General features: G+C 40.5%; 1 protein-coding gene across 2 annotated transcripts in view; it reads left to right on the top strand.

Moving 5' to 3' along the window:
* The window catches only part of ANO10 (anoctamin 10), a 189,440-nt gene that overhangs the window by 33,977 nt on the left and 130,997 nt on the right, over window positions 1-24,466 (top strand). For both annotated transcript variants that reach the window (XM_030935673.1, XM_030935680.1), the window contains exons 5-9: window positions 2,978-3,097; window positions 6,210-6,779; window positions 8,608-8,663; window positions 12,277-12,351; window positions 22,856-23,038. In XM_030935673.1, the coding sequence (XP_030791533.1) occupies window positions 2,978-3,097; window positions 6,210-6,779; window positions 8,608-8,663; window positions 12,277-12,351; window positions 22,856-23,038 (1,004 nt within the window). The remainder of the gene's footprint in view (window positions 1-2,977; window positions 3,098-6,209; window positions 6,780-8,607; window positions 8,664-12,276; window positions 12,352-22,855; window positions 23,039-24,466) is intronic.

The following is a 24,466-nucleotide window of genomic DNA, read 5'->3' as shown; positions in this document are numbered from 1 at the left end:
TAGAGTACTAGGTGCAGCAGCAGCTGTGGGAACAGGGACTGTCTTCATTGTGCAAAGGCTGCTGGCCACCACTTCCTGCGGTCATCTATGCTTATCACCCCCTGTTGGATTGGAGGTAGCATGACCTGCTCCTCTCTCTCCCACAGAAATGCTGTAAGGAGTTATGAGAGGGATTTTGCTTTTACTTTTGCAGTAAACACATCGCATAAACCAAAGACAGAAGCAGTACTGTGTTAATATTGTTATTGCATTAGTTAATCTGGAGGGTCCTACTGTAAACTATGTTACTGATGATAGTCTCTCTTAAACTAAATTTTGATTTGTTTGGCTAATGGTTCAATGGCTATTACAGCCCCAGTACCTTGACAAGAGATCATTCAGAACTCTTGAAGGAAGGAATCTGGCTTAGTTTTTTGTTTTCTTTAAATAGGCCCACATGGCATCATGGTTTCCTTTGAAGGTAAGTCTCCTTCCTAGTAATTACATTCTTAACTGACATGAGAAGTTTGAAGGATTTAAAAAAAAAAAAAAAAACACCTTAAAGCAAACCTCTGTTTTTAGAAGCTGAAACCAGAACCATGGCTTTGGCACTGATAAACAGAAGATCAGTAATTTAGGACCTGCAACTTTGTATTCTCTCCAAGTCTTCAGTTCACAGTCCTATTTTTAGAGACTGGTTTTTATGCCTGCCTGAAAAGTCTTCTACAGTAGAATGGAGTCATTTTTTTAAAAACAGAACTTAGAAATAAATAATTTATATGCTATAAGTCAATTCAGTTAAAAACTTCATGTAGTAATTTACAAGGGTAGTAATAGGAAGAAGGAATCAGCTGTAGCCTGTACATCCCCAAATAAGGACTAAGAATCAGAACAGTCGTGTGCGATCAACTTTAACTCTTGCAAGCTGAAGAAAAATCCACTGAACCATGTTAGAATTAAAATACTAAAAAATGGATTTGCCAGTACCAGAGACTGAATAACTTAAACCACATGTCTTTTTACCCTTTACTGATACTTTGAGTATATACTTTTTTACAATCATGAAGGATAATTTTATCACAAACCTAGCTTTTAAAAACTTTTTTTCCTTGTATAACTTATGAAAATATAATTGTGGGGAGAACTATATATGAAGAATCTTTTTTTTTCAGACTTTTTCTATTGTTAGTACCAGATATCTCTTTATTATCTTTCTCTTTTTCATTTCTAAGAAGTTGGGTTTACTTTTAAATTATTCTGAAGATTTTATGATGGGGACCTGTCATAAGAATACGTTGTCTTTATGTAGTGTTACTACACTGAAAACTTTGTGTTTCTGTTCCACACTGCAGATGTTTATTTGCCAGTCCTCAATAAGGGGTCTTATGCTTTTATCACCTGTCTCTGGTAACAGGTAGATAGGAGATAAGGGAGGTAGCCCTCCGAAGACTTGAGCTGATAAACCTTAAAGAGCTCAAAGCTTATCAGTGGATGAAAACAGCAAAGCATCCTTTCTTAATGCAAATTTTATCTTTTTTTTTTTTTTTTTTTTGAGATGAGCTCTTGCTCTGTTGCCCAGGCTGGACTGCAGTGGCACTATCATAGCTCACTGTAGCCTTGAACTCCTGGACTCCAGTCATCCTCCCACCTCAGCCTCCTGAGTAGCTAGGACTACAGGCACACACCACCATGGCCAGCTCATTTTTAATTTTTTTGTAGAGATGGAGGTCTTGTAATGGTGCCCGGGCTGGTTTTGAACTCCTGACCTCAGGCAATCCTCCACCTCAGCCTCCTAAAGTGCTGGAATTGTGGGTGTGAACCACTGTGCCTGGCCAAATTTCATTTTATAAGCAACCGTATTCTTAGTAACAGACTGTATTAGGAACTCATGTGGAAAATATTCCATCTCCCCAAATATGGCACAAGGCATTGTATTTGAGTTCTCCATATCTACAGAACACACTTCCTCTTGAAGACCTGAAGACACTCTTCTCCATCCACTGAGTCATTCTAATTACTGTGGATGAGACAATTCCAAATTTTCATTTAATATTGCTGGGAGATACTGTCTTTGGTTAAATTCATTTGTCTCTTCCAGATATGTGCATGAGTGTTCAAACCATACTAGTCAAATGACTGCTAAAAGTAGGAAGTCTTAATTTGATTTTGTTATTTGCTATTTGTGAGTGTAAGCTTTTGTTATCAGATTAGAAGAGATGAAATGGATCGAAAATACTCTGTATCAACAAGAATGAAAAGAACTGAACATTTTCTTATCTTTGCTGTAGTGGAAGGACAGATTGGTAAATTTTTTCTAGAGACAATTTTATAGTATGTGTCAAATATTACAATACATATGCCCTTGGACCTAGCAGTTCCCCCTCTAAGTACTAAAGAAATAGCAGACAGGTAGGGAATGGTATTTGTACACATTTTAGCATTGTTTACAATAGCAAAAAAAGGGAAACAAATGTTTTTAAATAGAGGATTAGTTGAATTACAGCTTTTCATGCAAGGGAATATTACGGTACTATTAAAAGGACATTTCATGTTCTATTTTTATTGGCATCAAAAAAATTCACTGTATACTACTACATGAGAAGAGATTACAAAACACCGTAATGTGTATAAAATGATTTTGTTTTTGTTCTTAAAACATATATGGATATATTTTTATGTCTGGTTATACACTACATTGCTTTTTACAGTGATTGTTTTCAAGGGGAAGGAGAGACTAACAGGGGCCTCTCATAGTCTAATTTGTACACTTCTGTATGGTGTAAAATGTTATATTTTCTTGTTTTGCTTCATAGTCAAAGAGAATAGTAAAGATATTTACATTCTGAAAAAGGAAAGAATATACAGGTTTGGAGTAGGCAGTATGACATTGACCTTTGCGTTGTACTTCTCTGTGGAGTGTCCTTACAGTATTTGCTGAAGCGTATCATGCACAATCTCCAGTCCATTTCATGCAGTTTGGCACATTTTCCCTGTGCAGTGAGAAGATTGCTCACGTCTGGCATCGTGATTCAGGTGTTTCCACTGCATGACAATGAAGCCCTGAAGAAGCTTGAGGACACCTGGTACACTCGGTTTGCTTTAAAGTATCAGCCCATAGGTATGTGTCAGTACTTGTTCTCTTAAAGAAGAGGAAGGCCTCCAGTGAAAAGTTATGATCCAGCAGTGCGGTCAGCTCCCTTGGGCAGATATTTAGTGCTCTACTAGGCAGGGATCACCAGCTACATATGGGAAAACATTTTGTGGGGGAAATAAGATGGGTTAGATGACCTCTTTATTCTTTTTTTTAAACTTTCTTTTTTTTTTTTTTTTTGAGAAAAGGTCTCACTATGTCACAGGCTGGAGTGCAGTGGTATGATCACAGCTCACTGCAGCCTTGACCTTCCAGACTTAATCAATCCTCCCATCTCAGCCTCGTGAGTAGCTGAGATCACAGGTGTGCACCACCATCTCTAGCTAATTTTTTGTAAAGACGGGGTTTTGCCATGTTGGTCAGGCTGGTCTTGAACTCATGCTTAGGCAATCCCTGTGCCTTGGCCTTCCAAAGTGCTGGGATTATAGGCGTGAGCTACTGTGCCTGGCATTTTTTGATGTTCTAGTACTACTTTAGATCAGCTGAATCATAGGCTTTCACTACGCTTCACCAACAATACAGACAGTTCAGAGTGGCCTTCCTGCATATGTGTCAGAGTTGGAATCAAACAAGTTTTTTTGTGTGTTTGTTTGTTTTGAGATGGAGTTTCACTCTTGTTGCCTAGGCTAGAGTGCAATGGTGCAATCTCAGCTCACTGCAATTTCTGCCTCCCAGGTTCAAGCAATTCTCCTGCCTTAGCCTGCTGCATAGCTGGGATTATAGGCATGTGCCACCACACCTCGCTAATTTTTTGTATTTTTGTTAGAGATGGGGTTTCACCATTTGGCCAGGCTGGTTTCGAACTCCTGACCTTAGGTGATCCACCAGCCTCGGCCTCCCAAAGTGCTGGGATTACAGGTGTGAGCCACCGTGCCTGGCCTCAAACAAGTTTTAATAAGAATTTAGTTTGACTATGAATGACTATTTTGTATTTGAAAATTTCTATTTTTGAGGAGCCAGTTATTTAGAATGAACCAGGCTATGCCACACTTAGGGCAACTAGCAGGCCAAGCATCTTTGAGGTGATTTGTGATTACCTTGGCATGAATTACTGGATCTGTCCATTTTCTTTGAATATAATTATAAGAATAATTATTTATTTGGGATGTGCTGGGCATTATTTAACATTTTGTCAATATGGATGCTCAAGTATTTTAGTCTGGTTATGTTTTTTAAGCATGAGAATTAAATTTAAGCTCGTAGATTTCACCTTTGCATTACTATCATTTTTTTTTCTTTAAAGGATATTTTCCTTTTGATTTTGTTTAATGGTATCCTTCTAAAATAATTTTCTTTCTGTTTTCTGTTTCTGAAAACAACTATTATATAATGCTTTACCAAACCAAAATTGTTTTTAAGATCAAACTCTGAAATTACATTTTGAATTTTGTTTGTATTCTCTGAAAGGAGAAGTTCTGTTTTTGTTAATTCTGGGTCATACAATAGTCATTTTATGTTATACTTATAACTCTTTAACTTTGTTTTGGCATTTAAGTGGGAGGGAATTTGAATATTGCCTCTAGGACTTGTAAAGTGACTGTATCTGTTAGCTACTTTTTTTTTTTTAATTTTTTTTTGAGATGGAATCTCGCTCTGTGGCCCATGCCGGAGTGCAGTGGTGCAATCTCAGCTCACTGCAATCTCCGCTTCCCGGGTTCAAGCGATTCTCCTGCCTTAGCCTCCTGAGTAGCTGGGACTACAGGTACACATCAGCATGCCCGGCTAATTTTTGTAGTTTTGGTAGAGACAGGGTTACACCATGTTGACCAGGCTGGTCTCGAACTCCTGACCTCAGGTGATCTGCCTGCATTGGCCTCCCAAAGTGTTGGGTTTACAGGTGTGAACCACTGCTCCCAGCCTCTATTAGCTACTTCTTAGAAAGTAAAGGGAGAAAGTCGATGGTGAAGGCTAGGCATGGGGTGGTAGTGAATTTGGGGTCTCTGGGGACTGAGACTGGTGATAGCATCTGGGATACAGGCGAATCTTGAGGCTCCTTGAGATTGAAAGGGGAAAGTCATCTGCTGTGAGCCAAGTGTCATGAGCACCTTTTTTTTTTTTTTTTTTTTTTTTTTTTTTTTTTTTTTTTTAAAGATCAGATGTTCTTTAACCTGATTTAAATTTGAGGTGACATCATACCTACTGTTTTCATTTACTCCTGGGTTAGGGGGAAGAATTAAGGATAGGAGAAAATCAGTTCATTCTAACTCACCTTTATAGACTACTCAAATTATCTTAAGAAAAATATGTTAACTGTGTGTTATTAACTAAGAAATAATAATGCCCACTGCCACACTTCCTCTCACCTGCTGCTTCCCACCCTAGTCCTGGTGCAGGACGCTCTTACGATCCAAGCGCTCCCCATGTGGATGAGGCTGGCAAAGGATGCAGTGTTGGTGACCTCTCTAGAGTCAGTTAGCTTGTGTCACGTTCACAGAACATTAGCAGTCATGTTGCTTGGACCTTCTTCCCAGTGCATATATGAAAGTGTTGATAACTGTGTTCCATGGCTGTTCTGGGAGTTCATGTGTAGAATCCTGTTTTGTGCTTTTGAATAATTTTTCTTTAGTGTATTGAAAAATTTGCCATGATACATTGATGAAAGTTTGTCTTTGGGTAGGGAAGAGCAGAATTTTGTGGATGGGGAGTCTTCTTCGAAAAGAACATTTACAACACCAAAGTGGGAGAAAAGTGGGGAGCATAAATTAAACCCCCAAATTAATGTTCAGTGGTCATGGCTGAACTTAAATTAGGACCTTGGAGATTTTGGGTAAGCTACAAGATGAGTTTTCCTTTGGGAAGAAGGTATCTACCAGGTGAGGGGAAACAGAGTCCAGGTGCCTGCAGAGCAGGCCCTGCAGCTAAGGCCTGGGTGCTTACCTGGGGGAAATGTTGGACCTACCATGCAGACAAGCAGGGTTTTGTACTGCATGGAGGCTGGATTTACCACCACATGCTGATTGGGAAGTGAGGGTTAAATGATCCCCACTTAACTAAAAAATGAATAAGTGTACTTGAAATGATTTTTTAAAGTCTTTGGTAGTCTATACTTATGTTCTTTCTTTCTTTCTTTCCACTATAGACAGTATTCGTGGCTACTTCGGGGAAACAATTGCTCTGTACTTTGGATTTTTGGAATATTTCACTTTTGCATTAATCCCCATGGCTGTCATTGGGTTACCTTACTACTTGTTTGTGTGGGAAGACTATGACAAGTATGTGATCTTTGCCTCATTCAACCTAATCTGGTCCACGGTGATTCTGGAAGTGTGGAAGCGTGGCTGTGCCGACATGACCTACAGGTGGGGGACATTGCTCATGAAGAGAAAGTTTGAGGAGCCCCGGCCGGGATTTCACGGTGTCTTGGGTATCAATCCCATCACTGGGAAAGAGGAGCCTCTGTACCCCAGCTACAAGAGACAGTTGCGCATTTACCTGGTCTCCCTGCCATTTGTATGCCTCTGCCTCTATTTCTCACTGTATGTCATGATGATTTACTTCGACTTGGAGGTTTGGGCCTTGGGTCTACATGAGAACAGCGGGTCTGAGTGGACCAGTGTCCTGTTGTATGTGCCCAGCATCATCTATGCCATTGTGATTGAGATCATGAATCGTCTCTATCGATATGCTGCCGAGTTTTTAACTTCATGGGGTAAGACTTGAGGCTTTATATTCACATCTTACTTGCCTGTAAGAAATGTTGCCTAGATCATGGGATTCATATAGCTGCTACCTTACAGAGAAAATAGACGTTGCTTTTGGCTCATTATAGAGACATAAGGAAAAATTCATCAGCTTTGTGAACACTGATGATCTCCATGCCATGGTTATCATAACTCTCATTTATTGAGTGTTAATTACTATGTTCTAGGTATCCTGCTAAGCACTTTATTCACGGTATCTCACCATCATCTTCTCAAGGGTACCGTGAAGTAGAAGTTATTTCACCCTTTTATGGATAAAGATAACTGATGCTTAATGAGGTTCAGACAGCAAATAATGGAGCTAGGCTAATTCAGACCTATCTGTCCAAAACTTGTGCTCCTAATACTATGACATTGTGTTTCATGCCGAGGGTAAAATAGATTGAAATTGTTTCACTGGCTAGAGCCACAGAAGAAAGAAAAAATTGTCTTCATGATACTCAGCTAAATCAACTGTGACCACTTTCCTAAAATGGAGTATCTAGTTGGTGTGAGGCACTGAGGACTGCTATTGAACTCGTTGAAGGCAGGTGTTTATGGATGTATCTGTGGTAAAAAAGGAACTTGGTTATAAGTTGAAAATGGTCTTGATAGGCCATTCACTCTTTATTTATTCATTCAAACCAATGAACAAATTCACTATATTATTCCCTAGGAAGAAGTCTAGGCCTTAACTTTATGGGCCATAAAGATGTTTTAGGGGCCAGACATGGTGGCTCACACCTGTAATCCCAGCACTTTGGGAGGCTGAGGTGGGTGGATCACAAGTTCAGGATTTTGAGAGCAGCCTGGCCAATATGGTGAAACCCCGTCTCTACTAAAAATACAAAACTTGGTGTGGTAGCGGGCACCTGTAGTCCCAGCTACTCGGGAGGCTGAGGCAGGAGAATCGCTTGAACCCGGGAGGCGGAGGTTGCAGTGAGCTGAGATTGCCCCACTGCACTCCAGCTTGGCTCACTGCACTCCAGCCTGGGCGACAGAGCAAGCCTCCGTCTCAAAGAAAAAAGATGTTTTAAATTATTTTTATTAGTTGTATAGCAATATCAGCTGTCATTTATCAAGTACTTTCCTTATGCTACTACTAGGCTAAAGTTTTATATTAGATCCTGAGAGTGACCCTGGGAGGAAGATGGTCAGTCTTGTTTTGAGGGAATAAGGCTAAGTATCAGGAGGTTAAGTAACTTACCCAAGGTTAGGCAGTGGCTGAGTAGCTGAGTTGGCATTCAGATCCAGGTCAGTCCAACACTCTATGTGTAAGATGACATTTCTCTTCAGAACCTTCCTTTTTGTCATTTTATCTTGCTGTTTTGGGATCTATGCAGTGTTAGCTTTTCTAGATTAAGATAGAAATTTGAGTTTCCTTTCAAGTTAACCCTTGTAAGCCACATGAAACTTTACTTACAGAATTTTATTTACAGAAAACTTTATTTATTGCCCTCTTCTTTAGCGGTTGCTATTAGTTTTCACTATTTCTTCTTATACAGGGTCTTTGGGTGGCTGTCTGTAGGACTGTTTGCCAGCACTTCCCAAATTTCATTGTAGCAGTAATTTAAAAAATAATTTCAGACTACACTGCTATTGCAGTACCCTGAAAAATGTGTCCTTGTTTGATGCTCTTGGTGGTAAGACATAGCTGTGATTGACAGCCTAGATCATTTACTGACTGAGGCTCTGATGTTGGACATCTCTTCCCTCAGTGCAACTCACTTGACCTCATAACAGTGCTTTCATGTTGTTTTCTTACTGAGAAGTTACCTCTGTGTTTTAATGTTTTAGAGAATCATAGATTGGAATCTGCCTATCAGAACCATCTAATTCTGAAAGTTTTAGTGGTAAGTACAGCATTTATATACAAATCCATGTTATGAAACTGATATATGCTACATAATGTATAGGAATATGAATATGGGGCCGGGCGTGGTGGCTCAAGCCTGTAATCCCAGCACTTTGGGAGGCCGAGACGGGCAGATCCCGAGGTCAGGAGATCGAGACCATCCTGGCTAACACGGTGAAACCCCGTCTCTACTAAAAATACAAAAAACTAGCCGGGCGAGGTGGCGGTGCCTGTAGTCCCAGCTACTCGGGAGGCTGAGGCAGGAGAATGGCGTGAACCCGGGAGGCGGAGCTTGCAGTGAGCTGAGATCTGGCCACTGCACTCCAGCCTGGGTGACAGAGCGAGACTCTGTCTCAAAAAAAAAAAAAAAAGGAATATGAATATGAAGAATTGCTTCTAAGTTATCAATTAACATATTTTGTGCAAATAGGCAAGGATTGATTAATAAATATGTTTACCTCTGTGTTCAGTAGTCTTGTTACAAATGTGCATGTGATGTAAGACTTCAAAATATGGGAGTTGTATTATAGCCAATTTCCAGTTATTTAAAAACTAGACCGGGTGCAGTGGTTCATACCTGTAATCCCAGCACTTTGGGAGGCCTATGCTGGTGGATCATGAGTTCGAAACCAGCCTGGCCAACTTAGTGAGACCCTGTGTCTACTAAAAACAGAAAAATTACCTGGGCATGATGGCGCAGACCTGTAATCCCAGCTATTCGGGAAGCTGAGGCATGACAATTGCTTGAACCCAGGAGGTGGAGGTTGCAGTGAGCCAAGATGGTGCCGCTGCACTCTAGCTTGGGTGACGGAGCGAGACTCTGTCTCAAATAAATAAATAAACAAATAAATAAATAAATAAATAAAATAAAAAAAACTAACGGGCCAGACACGGTAGCACATGCCTGTAATCCCAGCATTTTGGGAAGCTTGAGGCAGGTGGATCACTTGAGGCCAGGAGTTTGAGACCAGCCTGGCTAACACAGTGAAAATCTGTCTCTACCATAAAACACACAGAAAATTTGCCGGGTGTGGTGGCACCTGTAATCCCAGCTACTGGGGTGGCTGAGGCAGGAGAATTGCTTGAACCTAGGAGGCAGAGGTGGCAGTGAGCCGAGATTGCACCACTGTACTGCATCCTGGGTGACAGAGCAAGACCTTGTCTCAAAAAACAACAACAACAAAATAACCACTTTTTAGACATGTTTCTGTTCTTTTCCTTTTGGTGATTTCTTTGAATGTTTTGCTATTCAGCAATCGTTCCTGGCACCACAGCCTGTTTAGTGATGGAACATTACATTAAAAAAAGGTTTTTTTGGCCGGGCGCGGTGGCTCAAGCCTGTAATCCCAGCACTTTGGGAGGCCGAGACGGGCGGATCACGAGGTCAGGAGATCGAGACCATCCTGGCTAACACGGTGAAACCCCGTCTCTACTAAAAAATACAAAAAACTAGCCGGGCGAGGTGGCGGGCGCCTGTAGTCCCAGCTACTCTGGAGGCTGAGGCAGGAGAATGGCGTGAACCCGGGAGGCAGAGCTTGCAGTGAGCTGAGATCCGGCCACTACACTCCAGCCTGGGCGACAGAGCGAGACTCCGTCTCAAAAAAAAAAAAAAAAAAAAAAAAAGGTTTTTTTTTGGTTAAATTTCCAAAGCTCAAAAGGTTCCCAGCATGTTTTGACAGGTGGGAGGAAAGAGACAGAAAGCAGTATGTAACCTGCTTGCTGTTTGTGTAAAAGCTGACATGTCATGCCTCTTTCCATAATAAAGAAGTACCAGCTTGAAAACACCTCATTTATCAGGGGTTTACCTCAGTCATCTGTAACATAAGTGAGAATCAAGAAAGATGCATGAAGAATCCTCTGAACTTTCAACTGGAATTGATTTAACACAGTCCATGTACTTTACTCCCAAGAGAAGGATCTAGGCCCTCTTTTAGAATCTCTGTTCTAGCCGTAGAAATCATTCTAAGAAGTTTATCTATCTGGTTTTTCGGTCCTTGAAAAATCAGAAACCACCATCATGAGGTGTTTAGATTTCTGGAAGTAGGCAAACCTACAGAGGAAGAACAGGTAAGGAAATGAAAACCCGTCATAAGAGATAAGAATTCAACAATTGGGCATTAGGAAAGCAAAAAGTAGCCCTACATATCCAAAAGACTTCGAAGGCCTCCTTCACACTGTGAAATGGCTGATACTTAGAATGTTGGTGCTAAATCCTCAAGGAAGTTCTGTTCTGTGCTCTCTGTGTAAGAAAGTAGAGAAACATGGATGCATTAAAAAGTTCATTCAAAAAGGTTATAATAGGAGGAGGTTTTTCCCTCAGAGGTAAAAACATTCCGTTTGTCTTGAAGACTTCAGTTATTTGTGAGACTTTATTATTTTCTGATGATGCCAGTTACAAGGTTAAAAAAAAGCCATTAGTTAAAGTCTTCTTCCTCCATGGTGCTTCTTAGGCCTTTCTCTTCCTTTTCAATCTTAAGGGGATGGTGTTTCTTAGCCTTCCCAGGCTTTTGCTTTTCAACTTCTGCTCTAACTTAGCACCCCTGTCCTGTGGCAGTATTGATCTTACTGCTCACTTTCTAGAACGACTCCCCATCTCCGCAGTAATTAAGCACTCACACCTGTACACATAGCAGCCGTTGTCTAAGTGATGCTACTGGGTTGGAATAGTCTGCATGGGGGCTGGGAGGCAGAAAGGAAACCCACTGGTGCCTGGGGTAAGCTATAGGTTCTTGAGCAGGGAACTCCTGGAAGAGATGGCACTTTTTGTGGGAGGATCCCCTTAATTGGTACTTCCCTTCACCCAGCCTGCTTCTGTGTATCTGGCAGGGCAAGGGAGTTCATGCTCATGGTGACAAAGATGCTTCCCAGGCCAGACTGGTTGTTATAGCCTCCCAGTTACCTGCTGTCTCTCTGTAATAGAGAGAATCTCAGGTCCATAGGCATGAAGAGGCCTCTTGTATTAGGCCCTTGTGGCAGGCCCCCCCTTGCCAGTGTCACCCAGCTGCCCCACTTACTTTTGATGCGGGTTTCCAGGCATGGGCTTGCTGTGATGGGGTCTTTCTTGCCAGTGCTTGCCTGGCCATCCTGGGATCCCTCTGTGGAGCAGGGGAGTCTCAGGCCCAGCAAGGAAGAAGAGCACTTCCCCAGGAAACTTATTGTTAGTGAGGGGGTCCTCATTGATTTCCTCTTGCCGATTTAGCAGGGCTCCCCTGGCACTGACAGAATTCCTATTCAAATGTGGGAGGAATGAGTCTGCTTGGGCTACCTGGGTTGGTAGGTTGGGGTTGGGAAATGCCAGGCCTTGGTCTCCTCCTTCTGTTGGGTGGGGGAACCTGAGGTGTGCATGTGCTGTGTTGTTCCTTCAGCTCTGGGTTCCTAAACCATCTCATCTTCCTTTAAGCACCTTTCACAGTTCTCCTTTGGTTGCCTTGTTTGTTATTTCCAGAGTTTGTTTATTTAATAAGGAGACATGGGGAGAAACAAGTCTTCTCTGTTGCATTTAGACTGGAAGTCTCTCATTACATTTTTAAATGCTACATTACAGTTGTAATAAAGTACTCTAAAGCAGTGTTTAACACTTATCTTTTTTTTTTTTTTTTTTTTTTTGGCAGTTCAACTTTCTCAATTGCTTTGCCTCACTCTTCTACATTGCCTTTGTCCTGAAAGATATGAAGCTTTTGCGCCAGGTGAGTGTAAATAACAGAAAAATACCAATTTTTTAGATCATGGAGGTGGTTTTCTATCTTTAGATGCTGTAATTGGCTTCAAATTATTTTTACAAATAAAACTCTTTTAAATTTTGTATATTTTTAAGCAAATTCTAAATAAAAAGTTATTAGGAATCACATTGTGTATTATGCTCAGCTGAAATGAGTTGAACCTAACCAACCTGAAAAATTAATAGTATAGGGCAGTAAAATCAATTATATAGTTCACCTCAAAGCTTGTAAGCAACTATAACAGCAAAAATGTAGTATTTATTAATCGAACTGTTTTGTGTGCCTTGGGTGGGGATGATTGGTGTAACCCTAGGTCTCACAAATTTAATTTTTAAATTAATAAGTTGTTAAACTTTAGAGACCAGTGGATCCTATGCAGTGCTGTATCTTTTCTAAAGTGTCTGACATTTATTTTGGTGTGTTGTCATTTCTGGATCACATGATACCAATGAATAATAAATTAAGAACTAATTATTGATTCTAAATTCTCCTTTTTATATTTGAACCAGTTATATGTAAATGGCTGTTTTTTTCCCAGTTTTAATATTCTGAGATTGTTGGTGAGCAGTCTCAAAGCCTAGACTCCACTTGTTAAAAATTATTTTTCAAAATAGAGAACGTTTAAAGTAATACATTTGGAATTGATGAGTTGGATGTACATGTAATAGTGGTCCCATGTAATAGTGTATTAGTCGAATGTGACTTCTCATTTCTTCTGCTTTAGAGAGTCTCCTTTATTTAGCAGAAAATAGGGGAATGGAGGAGGACTGCTTAAAAAAACAGTTGTAATACCGCAAAGGTGGAATGTGATGGAAACACTCATATCTATCTGAGAAAAGTGGAGATTGATATATCTCTGGAAAGCAGCTCTCTTGACAGCTTTGCCAAGAACCTTAACTCATCCCTAGTAAATCTTCAGAGAGGAGCAAAGATTCATGCACATAGATATCCAAGCACCAGCATTATAATAGCGAAAATTGGGAGTAATGCTTAATTCAACAGCAGTGTACGGGCCAAGTAAAAAAGAATTTTTAATGACATGGGAAAATGCTCACACATATTAAGTGATAAAAGCAGTAAACAAAGTTGTATCCATATAGGATAATTATGGTTTTATTTTTATATATGATTGGAAAGAAATATCCCAAGAAATAGCAGTGGTTTTGTCATGGTTGTGGAATTATGGGTGGCTCTTTTTTTCTATTTTCTTTTTTTTTTTAATTAATACATGCCTAGTTGTACATTTTTATGGGGTACATATGCTGTTTTGTTACATTCATAAAATGTGTAATGAAGGCCGGGCATAATGGCTCATGCCTGTAATCCCAGCACTTTAGCAGGCTGAAGCAGGCAGATTGCTTGAGCCCAGGAGTTCAAGACTAACCTGGGCAATGTGGTGAAATCTTGTCTCTGTCAAATATACAAAAAATTAGCTGGGTGTGGTGGCACATGCCTGTAGTCCCAGCTACCTGGGAGGCTGAGGTGGGAGGATCACCTGAGCCTGGGAGCTCCAGGCTGCAGTGAACTGTGATTGCGCCACTGCAAAGTGAGACTTTGTCTCAAAAAAAAAAAAGTGTAATGATCAATCAAGGTATTTAGAGTATCTATCACCTCAGGTATTTATCATTTCTATATGTTGGGAGCGTACAATACATTATTTACACACCCACCCAGCCTCTGGTAACTGTTGTCCCACTCTATCTCTATGAGATCAACTTTTTTAGCTCCCACATATGAGTGAGAGCCTGTGATATTTGTCTTTCTGTGCCTGGCTTATTTCACTTAACATAATGACCTGCATTTCCATCCGTGTTGCTGCAATTGACAGAATTTCAGTCTTTTTTATGGCCAACTAGTATTCCATTGTGTATATATACCACATTTTCCTTTTCTGTTTATCTGTTGATAGACACTGAGGTTGATTCTGTTTCTTTATTATTAAGAATAGTGCTGCAGTAAACATGGGGGTGCAGGTATCCCTTTGATATGCTAATTTCTTTTCCTTTGGAGAAATACCCAATAGTTGGAGTGCTGGATTCTATGGTTGTTCTATTTTCTGTTTTTTTTTTTAGATGTCTAAAACAAAAAAAAAAACCTCTCTCCATACTGTTTTATATAATGTCTGTATTAATTTCCATTCCCACCACCAACAGTGTTTGAGTTCCCTTTGTTGCACATTCTTGTCAGCATCTGGATTTTTTGGGTGTTTTAATAATAGCTATTCTAGTTGGAGTAGGATGATATCTCATTGTGGCTTTGATTTCCATTTCCCTGATGATGAGTGGTGCTGAGCATTTTTTCACATACCTGTGGCTATGTATATGTCTTCTTTAGAGAAATGTGTATTCATGTCTTTTGCCTACTTTTTAATGGGATTATTTGTATTTTTGCTATTGTTTGAGTTCCTTGTATATCCTGGTATTCTAGGTATTAGTTCCTTATCAGATGCATAGTTTGCAGATCTTTTCTCCCATTCAACGATTGTCTCTTCACTGTGTTGTTTCCTTTGCTGTGCGGGAGCTTTTTTCTTTAATGTAGTCACAGTTGTCTATTTTTGGTTTTATTGCCTGTGCTTTTGGGATCCTAGCCATAAAATCTTTGCTTAGACCAATGTCCTATAGTATTTCCCCTATGTTTTCTTCTAGTAGTTTTATAGTTTCAGGTTTTGTGTTTAGATCTTTAATCCATTTTGAGTTGACTTTTGTCTGTGGTGATAGAGAGGGGTCTAGTTTCGTTCTTCTGCGTATAGATACCTGGTTTTCCCAGCACCATTTATTGAAGAGGGTATTTTTTTTCTCCAGTATACATTTTTTTTTGAGATGGAGTCTCACTCTGTTGCCCAGGCTGGAGTGCAGTGGTGCAATCTTGGCTCACTGCAGCCTCCAAGGTTCAAGAGTTTCTCGTGCCTCAGCCTCCCAAGTAGCTGGGATTACAGACGTTCGCCGCCACATCCAGCTGATTTTTGTATTTTTAGTAGAGACGGGGTTTCACCATGTCAGCCAGGCTGGTCTCAAACTTCCTTTTTTTATTTTTTCTTTGAGACAGGGCCTCGCTCTGCCGCCCAAGCTGGAGTGCAGTGGCGCGATCTCGGCTCACTGCAAGCTCTGCCTCCCAGGTTCATGCAATTCTTCTGCCTCAGCCTCCCAAGTAGCTGGGACTACAGGCGCCCACCACCATACCCGGCTAATTTTTTGTATTTTTAGTAGTAGAGATGGGGTTTCACTGTGTTAGCCAGAATGGTCTCAATCTCCTGACCTCATGATCTGCCCGCCTTGGCCTCCCAAAGTGCTGGGATTACAGGCATGAGCCACCGTGCCGGGCCTCAAACTTTCAATCTCAGGTGATCTGCCCGCCTTGGCCTCTCAAAGTACTGGGATTACAGGTATGAGCCACTGCACCCCGCCTCAATATAGATTCTTAGTGCTTTATAGAAAATCAGTTGACTGTAAATATGTGGATTATTATTTTTTCTGTTTTTTTGTAGCAAGGGGGTATGTATTAGTGGCATACTTTAAATTCTTTTTTAAAGAATTTAGTCAAACTGTTTTTTTCCAAAGTTGGCAACATCATTTAGATTTACATGTTGCAGTCAGGATGAAATGTTGAAGAACACAACTGCAAGTTAATTCATTTTCGTAATGATTCTTTTTTTAAAGTTTTAGAATTGACAAATAATTGTACATATTCATGAAGTACATGGTGATGTTTTCATACATAAAATATATCACAATCAGATCAGGGTAGTTAGCATATCCATCCTCTCAAACATTTTTTATTTCCTTGTATTGGGACTGTTTAATTGACCAGTTTGTTTCTTATTATAACGTTATTTGTATTATAATCTTATTTATCTTTTTTTATATGTATTTTTTTTATTATTATACTTTAAGTTCTAGGGTACATGTGCATAACATGCAGGTTTGTTACATATGTATACTTGTGCCATGTTGGTGTGCTGTACCCATCAACTCGTCAGCACCCATCAATTCGTCATTTATATCAGGTATAACTCCCAATGCAATCCCTCCTCCCTCCTCCCTCCCCATGATAGGCCCCGGTGTGTGATGTTCCCCTTCCCGAGTCCAAGTGATCTCATTGTTCAGTTCCCACCTATGAGTGAGAACATGCGGTGTTTGGTTTTCTGTTCTTGTGATAGTTTGCTAAGAATGATGGTTTCCAGCTGCATCCATGTCCCTACAAAGGACGCAAACTCATCCTTTTTTATGGCTGCATAGTATTCCATGGTGTATATGTGCCACATTTTCTTAATCCAGTCTGTCACAGATGGACATTTGGGTTGATTCCAAGTCTTTGCTATTGTGAATAGTGCCGCAATAAACATACTTGTGCATGTGTCTTTATAGCAGCATGATTTATAATCCTTTGGGTATATACCCAGTAGTGGGATGGCTGGGTCATATGGTACATCTAGTTCTAGATCCTTGAGGAATTGCCATACTGTTTTCCATAATGGTTGAACTAGTTTACAATCCCATCAACAGTGTAAAAGTGTTCCTATTTCTCCACATCCTCTCCAGCACCTGTTGTTTCCTGACTTTTTAATGATTGCCATTCTAACTGGTGTGAGATGGTATCTCATTGTGGTTTTGATTTGCATTTCTCTGATGGCGAGTGATGATGAGCATTTTTTCATGTGTCTGTTGGCTGTATGAATGTCTTCTTTTGAGAAATGTCTGTTCATATCCTTTCCCCACTTTTTGATGGGGTTGTTTTTTTCTTCTTGTAAATTTGTTTGAGTTCTTTGTAGATTCTGGATATTAGCCCTTTGTCAGATGAGTAGATTGCAAACATTTTCTCCCATTCTGTAGGTTGCCTGTTCACTCTGATGGTAGTTTCTTTTGCTGTGCAGAAGCTCTTTAGTTTAATTAGATCCCATTTGTCAATTTTGGCTTTTGCTGCCGTTGCTTTTGGTGTTTTAGACATGAAGTCCTTGCCTATGCCTATGTCCTGAATGGTACTACCTAGGTTTTCTTCTAGGGTTTTTATGGTATTAGGTCTAACATTTAAGTCTCTAATCCATCTTGAATTAATTTTCGTATAAGGAGTAAGGAAAGGATCCAGTTTCAGCTTTCTACTTATGGCTAGCCAATTTTCCCAGCACCATTTATTAAATAGGAAATCCTTTCCCCATTTCCTGTTTCTCTCAGGTTTGTCAAAGATCAGGTGGCTGTAGATGTGTGTTATTATTTCTGAGGACTCTGTTCTGTTCCATTGGTCTATATCTCTGTTTTGGTACCAGTACCATGCTGTTTTGGTTACTGTAGCCTTGTAGTATAGTTTAAAGTCAGGTAGCGTGATGCCTCCAGCTTTGTTCTTTTGACTTAGGATTGTCTTGGCAATGCGGGCTGTTTTTTGGTTCCATATGAACTTTAAAGCAGTTTTTTCCAATTCTGTGAAGAAAGTCATTGGTAGCTTGATGGGGATGGCATTGAATCTATAAATAACCTTGGGCAGTATGGCCATTTTCACGATATTGATTCTTCCTATCCATGAGCATGGTATGTTCTTCCATTTGTTTGTGTACTCTTTTATTTCGCTGAGCAGTGGTTTGTAGTTCTCCTTGAAGAGGTCCTTTACATCCCTTGTAAGTTGGATTCCTAGGTATTTTATTCTCTTTGAAGCAATTGTGAATGGAAGTTCATTCATGATTTGGCTCTCTGTTTGTCTATTACTGGTGTATAAGAATGCTTGTGATTTTTGCACATTAATTTTGTATCCTGAAACTTTGCTGAAGTTGCTTATCAGCTTAAGGAGCTTTTGGGCTGAGACGATGGGGTTTTCTAAATATACAATCATGTCATCTGCAAACAGGGACAATTTGACTTCTTCTTTTCCTAACTGAATACCCTTGATTTCTTTCTCTTGCCTGATTGCCCTAGCCAGAACTTCCAACACTATATTGAATAGGAGTGTTGAGAGAGGGCATCCCTGTCTTGTGCCAATTTTCAAAGCCAGTTCTTGTCCATTCAGTATGATATTGGCTGTGGGTTTGTCATAAATAGCTCTTATTATTTTGAGGTACGTTCCATGAATACCGAATTTATTGAACGTTTTTAGCATGAAGGGCTGTTGAATTTTGTCAAAAGCCTTTTCTGCATCTATTGAGATAATCATGTGGTTCTTGTCTTTGGTTCTGTTTATATGCTGGATTACGTTTATTGATTTGCGAATGTTGAACCAGCCTTGCATCCCAGGGATGAAGCCCACTTGATCATGGTGGATAAGCTTTTTGATGTGCTGCTGAATCCGGTTTGCCAGTATTTTCTTGAGGATTTTTGCATCGATGTTCATCAGGGATATTGGTCTAAAATTCTCTTTTTTTGTTGTGTCTCTGCCAGGCTTTGGTATCAGGATGATGTTGGCCTCATAAAATGAGTTAGGGAGGATTCCCTCTTTTTCTATTGATTGGAATAGTTTCAGAAGGAATGGTACCAGCTCCTCCTTGTACCTCTGGTAGAATTCAGCTGTGAGTCCATCTGGTCCTGGACTTTTTTTGGTTGGTAGGCTATTAATTATTGCCTCAATTTCAGAGCCTGCTATTGGTCTATTCAGGGATTCAACTTCTTCCTGGTTTAGTCTTGGGAGAGTGTAAGTGTCCAGGAAATTATCCATTTCTTCTAGATTTTCTAGTTGATTTACGTAGAGGTGTTTATAGTATTCTCTGATGGTAGTTTGTATTTCTGTGGGGTCGGTGGTGATATCCCCTTTATCATTTTTTATTGCGTCTATTTGATTCTTCTCTCTTTTCTTCTTTATTAGTCTTGCTAGCGGTCTGTCAATTTTGTTGATCTTTTCAAAAAACCAACTCCTGGATTCATTGATTTTTTGGAGGGTTTTTTGTGTCTCTATCTCCTTCAGTTCTGCTCTGATCTTAGTTATTTCTTGCCTTCTGCTAGCTTTTGAATGTGTTTGCTCTTGCCTCTCTAGTTCTTTTAATTGTGATGTTAGAGTGTCAATTTTAGATCTTTCCTGCTTTCTCTTGTGGGCATTTAGTGCTATAAATTTCCCTCTACACACTGCTTTAAATGTGTCCCAGAGATTCTGGTATGTTGTATCTTTGTTCTCATTGGTTTCAAAGAACACCTTTATTTCTGCTTTCATTTCGTTATGTACCCAGTAGTCATTCAGGAGCAGGTTGTTCAGTTTCCATGTAGTTGAGCGGTTTTGATTGAGTTTCTTATTCCTGAGTTCTAGTTTGATTGCACTGTGGTCTGAGAGACAGTTTGTTATAATTTCTGTTCATTTACATTTGCTGAGGAGTGTTTTACTTCCAATTATGTGGTCAATTTTGGAGTAAGTGCAATGTGGTGCTGAGAAGAATGTATATTCTGTTGATTTGGAGTGGAGAGTTCTATAGATGTCTATTAGGTCTGCTTGGTGCAGAGATGAGTTCAATTCCTGGATATCCTTGTTAACTTCCTGTCTCGTTGATCTGTCTAATGTTGACAGTGGAGTGTTGAAGTCTCCCATTATTATTGTATGGGAGTCTAAGTCTCTTTGTAAGTCTCTAAGGACTTGCTTTATGAATCTGGGTGCTCCTGTATTGGGTGCATATATATTTAGGATAGTTAGCTCTTCCTGTTGAATTGATCCCTTTACCATTATGTAATGGCCTTCTTTGTCTCTTTTGATCTTTGATGGTTTAAAGTCTATTTTATCAGAGACTAGGATTGCAACCCCTGCTTTTTTTTGTTCTCCATTTGCTTGGTAGATCTTCCTCCATCCCTTCATTTTGAGCCTATGTATGTCTCTGCATGTGAGATGGGTCTCCTGAATACAGCAGACTGATGGGTCTTGACTCTTTATCCAGTTTGCCAGTCTGTGTCTTTTAATTGGAGCATTTAGTCCATTTACATTTAAGGTTAATACTGTTATGTGTGAACTTGATGCTGCCATTATGATATTAACTGGTTATTTTGCTCGTTAGTTGATGCAGTTTCTTCCTAGCCTCGATGGTCTTTACATTTTGGCATGTTTTTGCAATGGCTGGTACCAGTTGTTCCTTTTCATGTTTAGGGCTTCCTTCAGGGTCTCTTGTAAGGCAGGCCTGGTGGTGACAAAATCTCTAAGCATTTGCTTATCTGTAAAGGATTTTATTTCTCCTTCACTTATGAAACTTAGTTTGGCTGGATATGAAATTCTGGGTTGAAAATTCTTTTCTTTAAGAACGTTGAATATTGGCCCCCACTCTCTTCTGGCTTGTAGAGTTTCTGCCGAGAGATCTGCTGTTAGTCTGATGGGCTTCCCTTTGTGGGTAACCCGACCTTTCTCTCTGGCTGCCCTTAAGATTTTTTCCTTCATTTCAACTTTGGTGAATCTGGCAATTATGTGTCTTGGAGTTGCTCTTCTGGAGGAGTATCTTTGTGGCGTTCTTTGTATTTCCTGAATTTGAATGTTGGCCTGCCCTACTAGGTTGGGGAAATTCTCCTGGATGATATCCTGAAGAGTGTTTTCCAACTTGGTTCCATTTTCCCCCTCACTTTCAGGCACCCCAATCAGACGTAGATTTGGTCTTTTTACATAATCCCATACTTCTTGCAGGCTTTGTTCATTTCTTTTTCTTCTTTTTTCTTTTGGTTTCTCTTCTTGCTTCATTTCATTCATTTGATCCTCAATCGCTGATACTCTTTCTTCCAGTTGGTCGAGTCGGTTACTGAAGCTTGTGCATCTGTCACGTATTTCTTGTGTCATGGTTTTCATCTCTGTCATTTCGTTTATGACCTTCTCTGCATTAATTATTCTAGCTGTCAATTCTTCCACTCTTTTTTCAAGATTTTTAGTTTCTTTGCACTGGGTACGTAATTCCTCCTTTAGCTCTGAGAAGTTTCATGGACTGAAGCCTTCTTCTCTCATCTCGTCAAAGTCATTCTCTGACCAGCTTCGATCCGTTGCTGGCGATGAGCTGCGCTCCTTTGCAGGGGGAGATGTGCTCTTATTTTTTAAATTTCCAGCTTTTCTGCCCTGCTTTTTCCCCATCTTTATGGTTTTATCTGCCTCTGGTCTTTGATGATGGTGACGTACTGATGGGGTTTTGGTATAGGTGTCCTTCCTGTTTGATAGTTTTCCTTCTAACAGTCTGGACCCTCAGCTGTAGGTCTGTTGGAGATTGCTTGAGGTCCACTCCAGACCCTGTTTGCCTGGGTATCAGCAGCAGAGGTTGCAGAAGATAGAATATTGCTGAATAGCAAGTGTACCTGTCTGATTCTTACTTTGGAAGCTTCCTCTGAGGGGTGTACTCCACCCTGTGAGGTGTGGGGTGTCAGACTGCCCCTAGTGGGGGATGTCTCCCAGTTAGGCTACTCAGGGGTCAGGGACCCACTTGAGCAGGCAGTCTGTCCCTTCTCAGATCTCAACCTCTGTGTTGGGCGATCTACTGCTCTCTTCAAAGCTGTCAGACAGAGTCGTTTGCTTCTGCACAGGTTTCTGCTGCTTTTGTTGTTGTTGTTGTTTAGGTGTGCCCTGTCCCCAGAGGTGGAGTCTACAGAGACAGGCAGGATTCCTTGAGCTGCTGTGAGCTCCACCCAGTTCGAGCTTCCCAGCGGCTTTGTTTACCTACTTAAGCCTCAGCAATGGCAGGCGCCCCTCCCCCATCCTCACTGCTGCCTTGCGGTTAGATCACAGACTGCTGTGCTAGCAATAAGGGAGGCTCTGTGGGCTTGGGACCCTCCCGGCCAGGTGTGGGATATAATCTCCTGGTATGCCCGTTTGCTTAAAGCGCAGTATTGGGATGGGAGTTACCCGATTTTCCAGGTGTTGTGTGTCTCAGTTCCCCTGGCTAGGAAAAGGGATTCCCTTCCCCCTTGCACTTCCCAGGTGAGGCGATGCCTCGCCCTGCTTCAGCTCTCACTGCTCGGGCTGCAGCAGCTGACCAGCACCGATTATCCGGCACTCCCTAGTGAGATGACCCCAGTACCTCAGTTGAAAATGCAGAAATCACCAGTCTTCTGTGTCGCTCGCGCAGGGAGTTGGAGACTGGAGCTGTTCCTATTCAGCCATCTTGCCACCACAGGGTACTCTTAACAGAAGCTCTTTCCACTTTTTATCTGACGATATTCACTTTTTCACCATAGCCCTCACTGGGCTCCCAAATATCACTTTGCAAATTCCACGAGAACAGTCTTAGTGAATGGCTTCATGAGGAGAAAGGTCTGTGAGATGAATACACAGATCACAAAGAAGTCTTATTTATCTTTTAATCTTGGTCTTTCATGTGAAAAACCATAAATTGGGAACACCATTCTAACACCTAGCTTTTCTAATACTAGTTTTTATAACACAATAGTATGCTATTTATTGAAGATTCCATTTTATTTGTTGCGTAATTGTATTTATGTTATAGATGCTATCTTTTTATTAATTTATAATTTATATATATTTATATATAATTTATATAAATGCTATATTTTATTAAGCTATATTCCCAAAATATGATTTGTGTGCTTCTCTTTAGAGCTTGGCCACTCTCCTGATTACCTCCCAGATCCTCAACCAAATTGTGGAATCTCTTCTTCCTTATTGGCTCCAAAGGAAGCATGGTGTGCGGGTGAAGAGGAAGATGCAGGCTTTAAAGGCAGACATTGATGCTACATTGTATGAACAAGTCATCCTGGAAAAAGAAATGGGAACTTATTTGGTAAGTTGAAATATTGCTGAATTAAACATTTACTGAAAGTGAATAGTAGCCATGCACCGAGTTCAACAAACGTTACACATTCATGATCTCAGATGTGGCTATTCTAGAAATGCTTTCTAGTCAGTCTCCTCATCATGAACCACTTTAAAGTGAAAAGGATAGAATTGTGCATTGAAGCACTGCTGTCTGAAATCTAAAGTTACACCTGATGACACCAAAGGGCAAATTTGGAGAATTACATGACTACTTTGCTTTGCAGAGAGCAGGGTAGAAATAGTTGCCCCAGAGATGACAGAACGGGAGAGATGGTCCCTGAAGAGGTAGTAGCATTGCTCACTCTTGACACTTCAAACTCATGGAAAATGATGGCCGCACAAGCAAAAGATAGAGACCCATTGATGAACAATAGAATGCCAATCTGAAGATTGAATTTTAGTTTACGTTACTGCTATTGTATAAATATAAAACAGTTCCTTTAAGACAGAGACTTTCTGAATTATTTTTAGGAACTACAAGCAGATCAGTAGAGCTTTACACTTTTAATATTTGAAAGAAAGGTCTAGCTCATAAAATCTAACTATGTGTTCAACCAACTTTTATTGAGCTCTGACTACATTCACTGTTTCTATATTTCACATTTTTTAAGGCCATTGTTTCTTAACATCCTGCACCTTCCTTATTGCTACAGTATTCCTTCTGGTGAAATAGATCCTTTAGTGGGTCATTTACTAAAAGCCCGTTATTGTGAAACTTTCATAGTCTTGTTTTTCATCTTGAATGAGTTTATCTCCTGATTATTGGGTATCTTGACTGACTTTCATAATTTTTCTCACGTGCTTAGGAATTTCAGTTTGTATGTTCATGTTGAGTAGGACTTTGTCCTTTTCTCTCTGCTCACTTCTGCCTTATTTTTTGCAGTTGCCCCCACTGAGCCTGCAAGCCCCTCATCCAGAACCAGGTGTTTGTAGCCCAGAGCTCCCATCTTGTGGTATTGATGAGGATTTTATAGATCTGGTCACAGAGCCAGTAGGTAGCATGCTGTTGGCATAGCTGTAGTTACCAGGCAGCAGTTGTGGCTTTTTAAAAGCCTCCTGTGAAGGGCAGGGAGCATGGTCCCAACCCCTGGTTTTGCTCAGCAAGCCTGGTTCCAGTTACACTCCAGGGGAGAGGGTGCTCTTGGTCCTCCTCCTGATAGGATACAGATCCTAGCCCCTTCTATCATTGCTGTGTTTGAGAGAGATTATTCAAAGTATAAACACATAGTACACTTTGAACAGTAACATTGTTTATATTTATATATGAAGCATAGAGAAAAGACACACACCTACTCTCTCTCCAGAGGAAGAATTAAAGAGAAAGAGCACGTGGGCATAAGTGTGGAGCTGTCCTTTCTGGATTGATTGAGTGCTAGCTTACTATGGGATAAAA

The sequence above is a fragment of the Rhinopithecus roxellana genome, chromosome 1 (genome assembly GCF_007565055.1).
Source record: "Rhinopithecus roxellana isolate Shanxi Qingling chromosome 1, ASM756505v1, whole genome shotgun sequence".
NCBI lineage: Eukaryota > Metazoa > Chordata > Mammalia > Primates > Cercopithecidae > Rhinopithecus > Rhinopithecus roxellana.
This window is presented reverse-complemented; position numbering and strand designations above follow the sequence as displayed.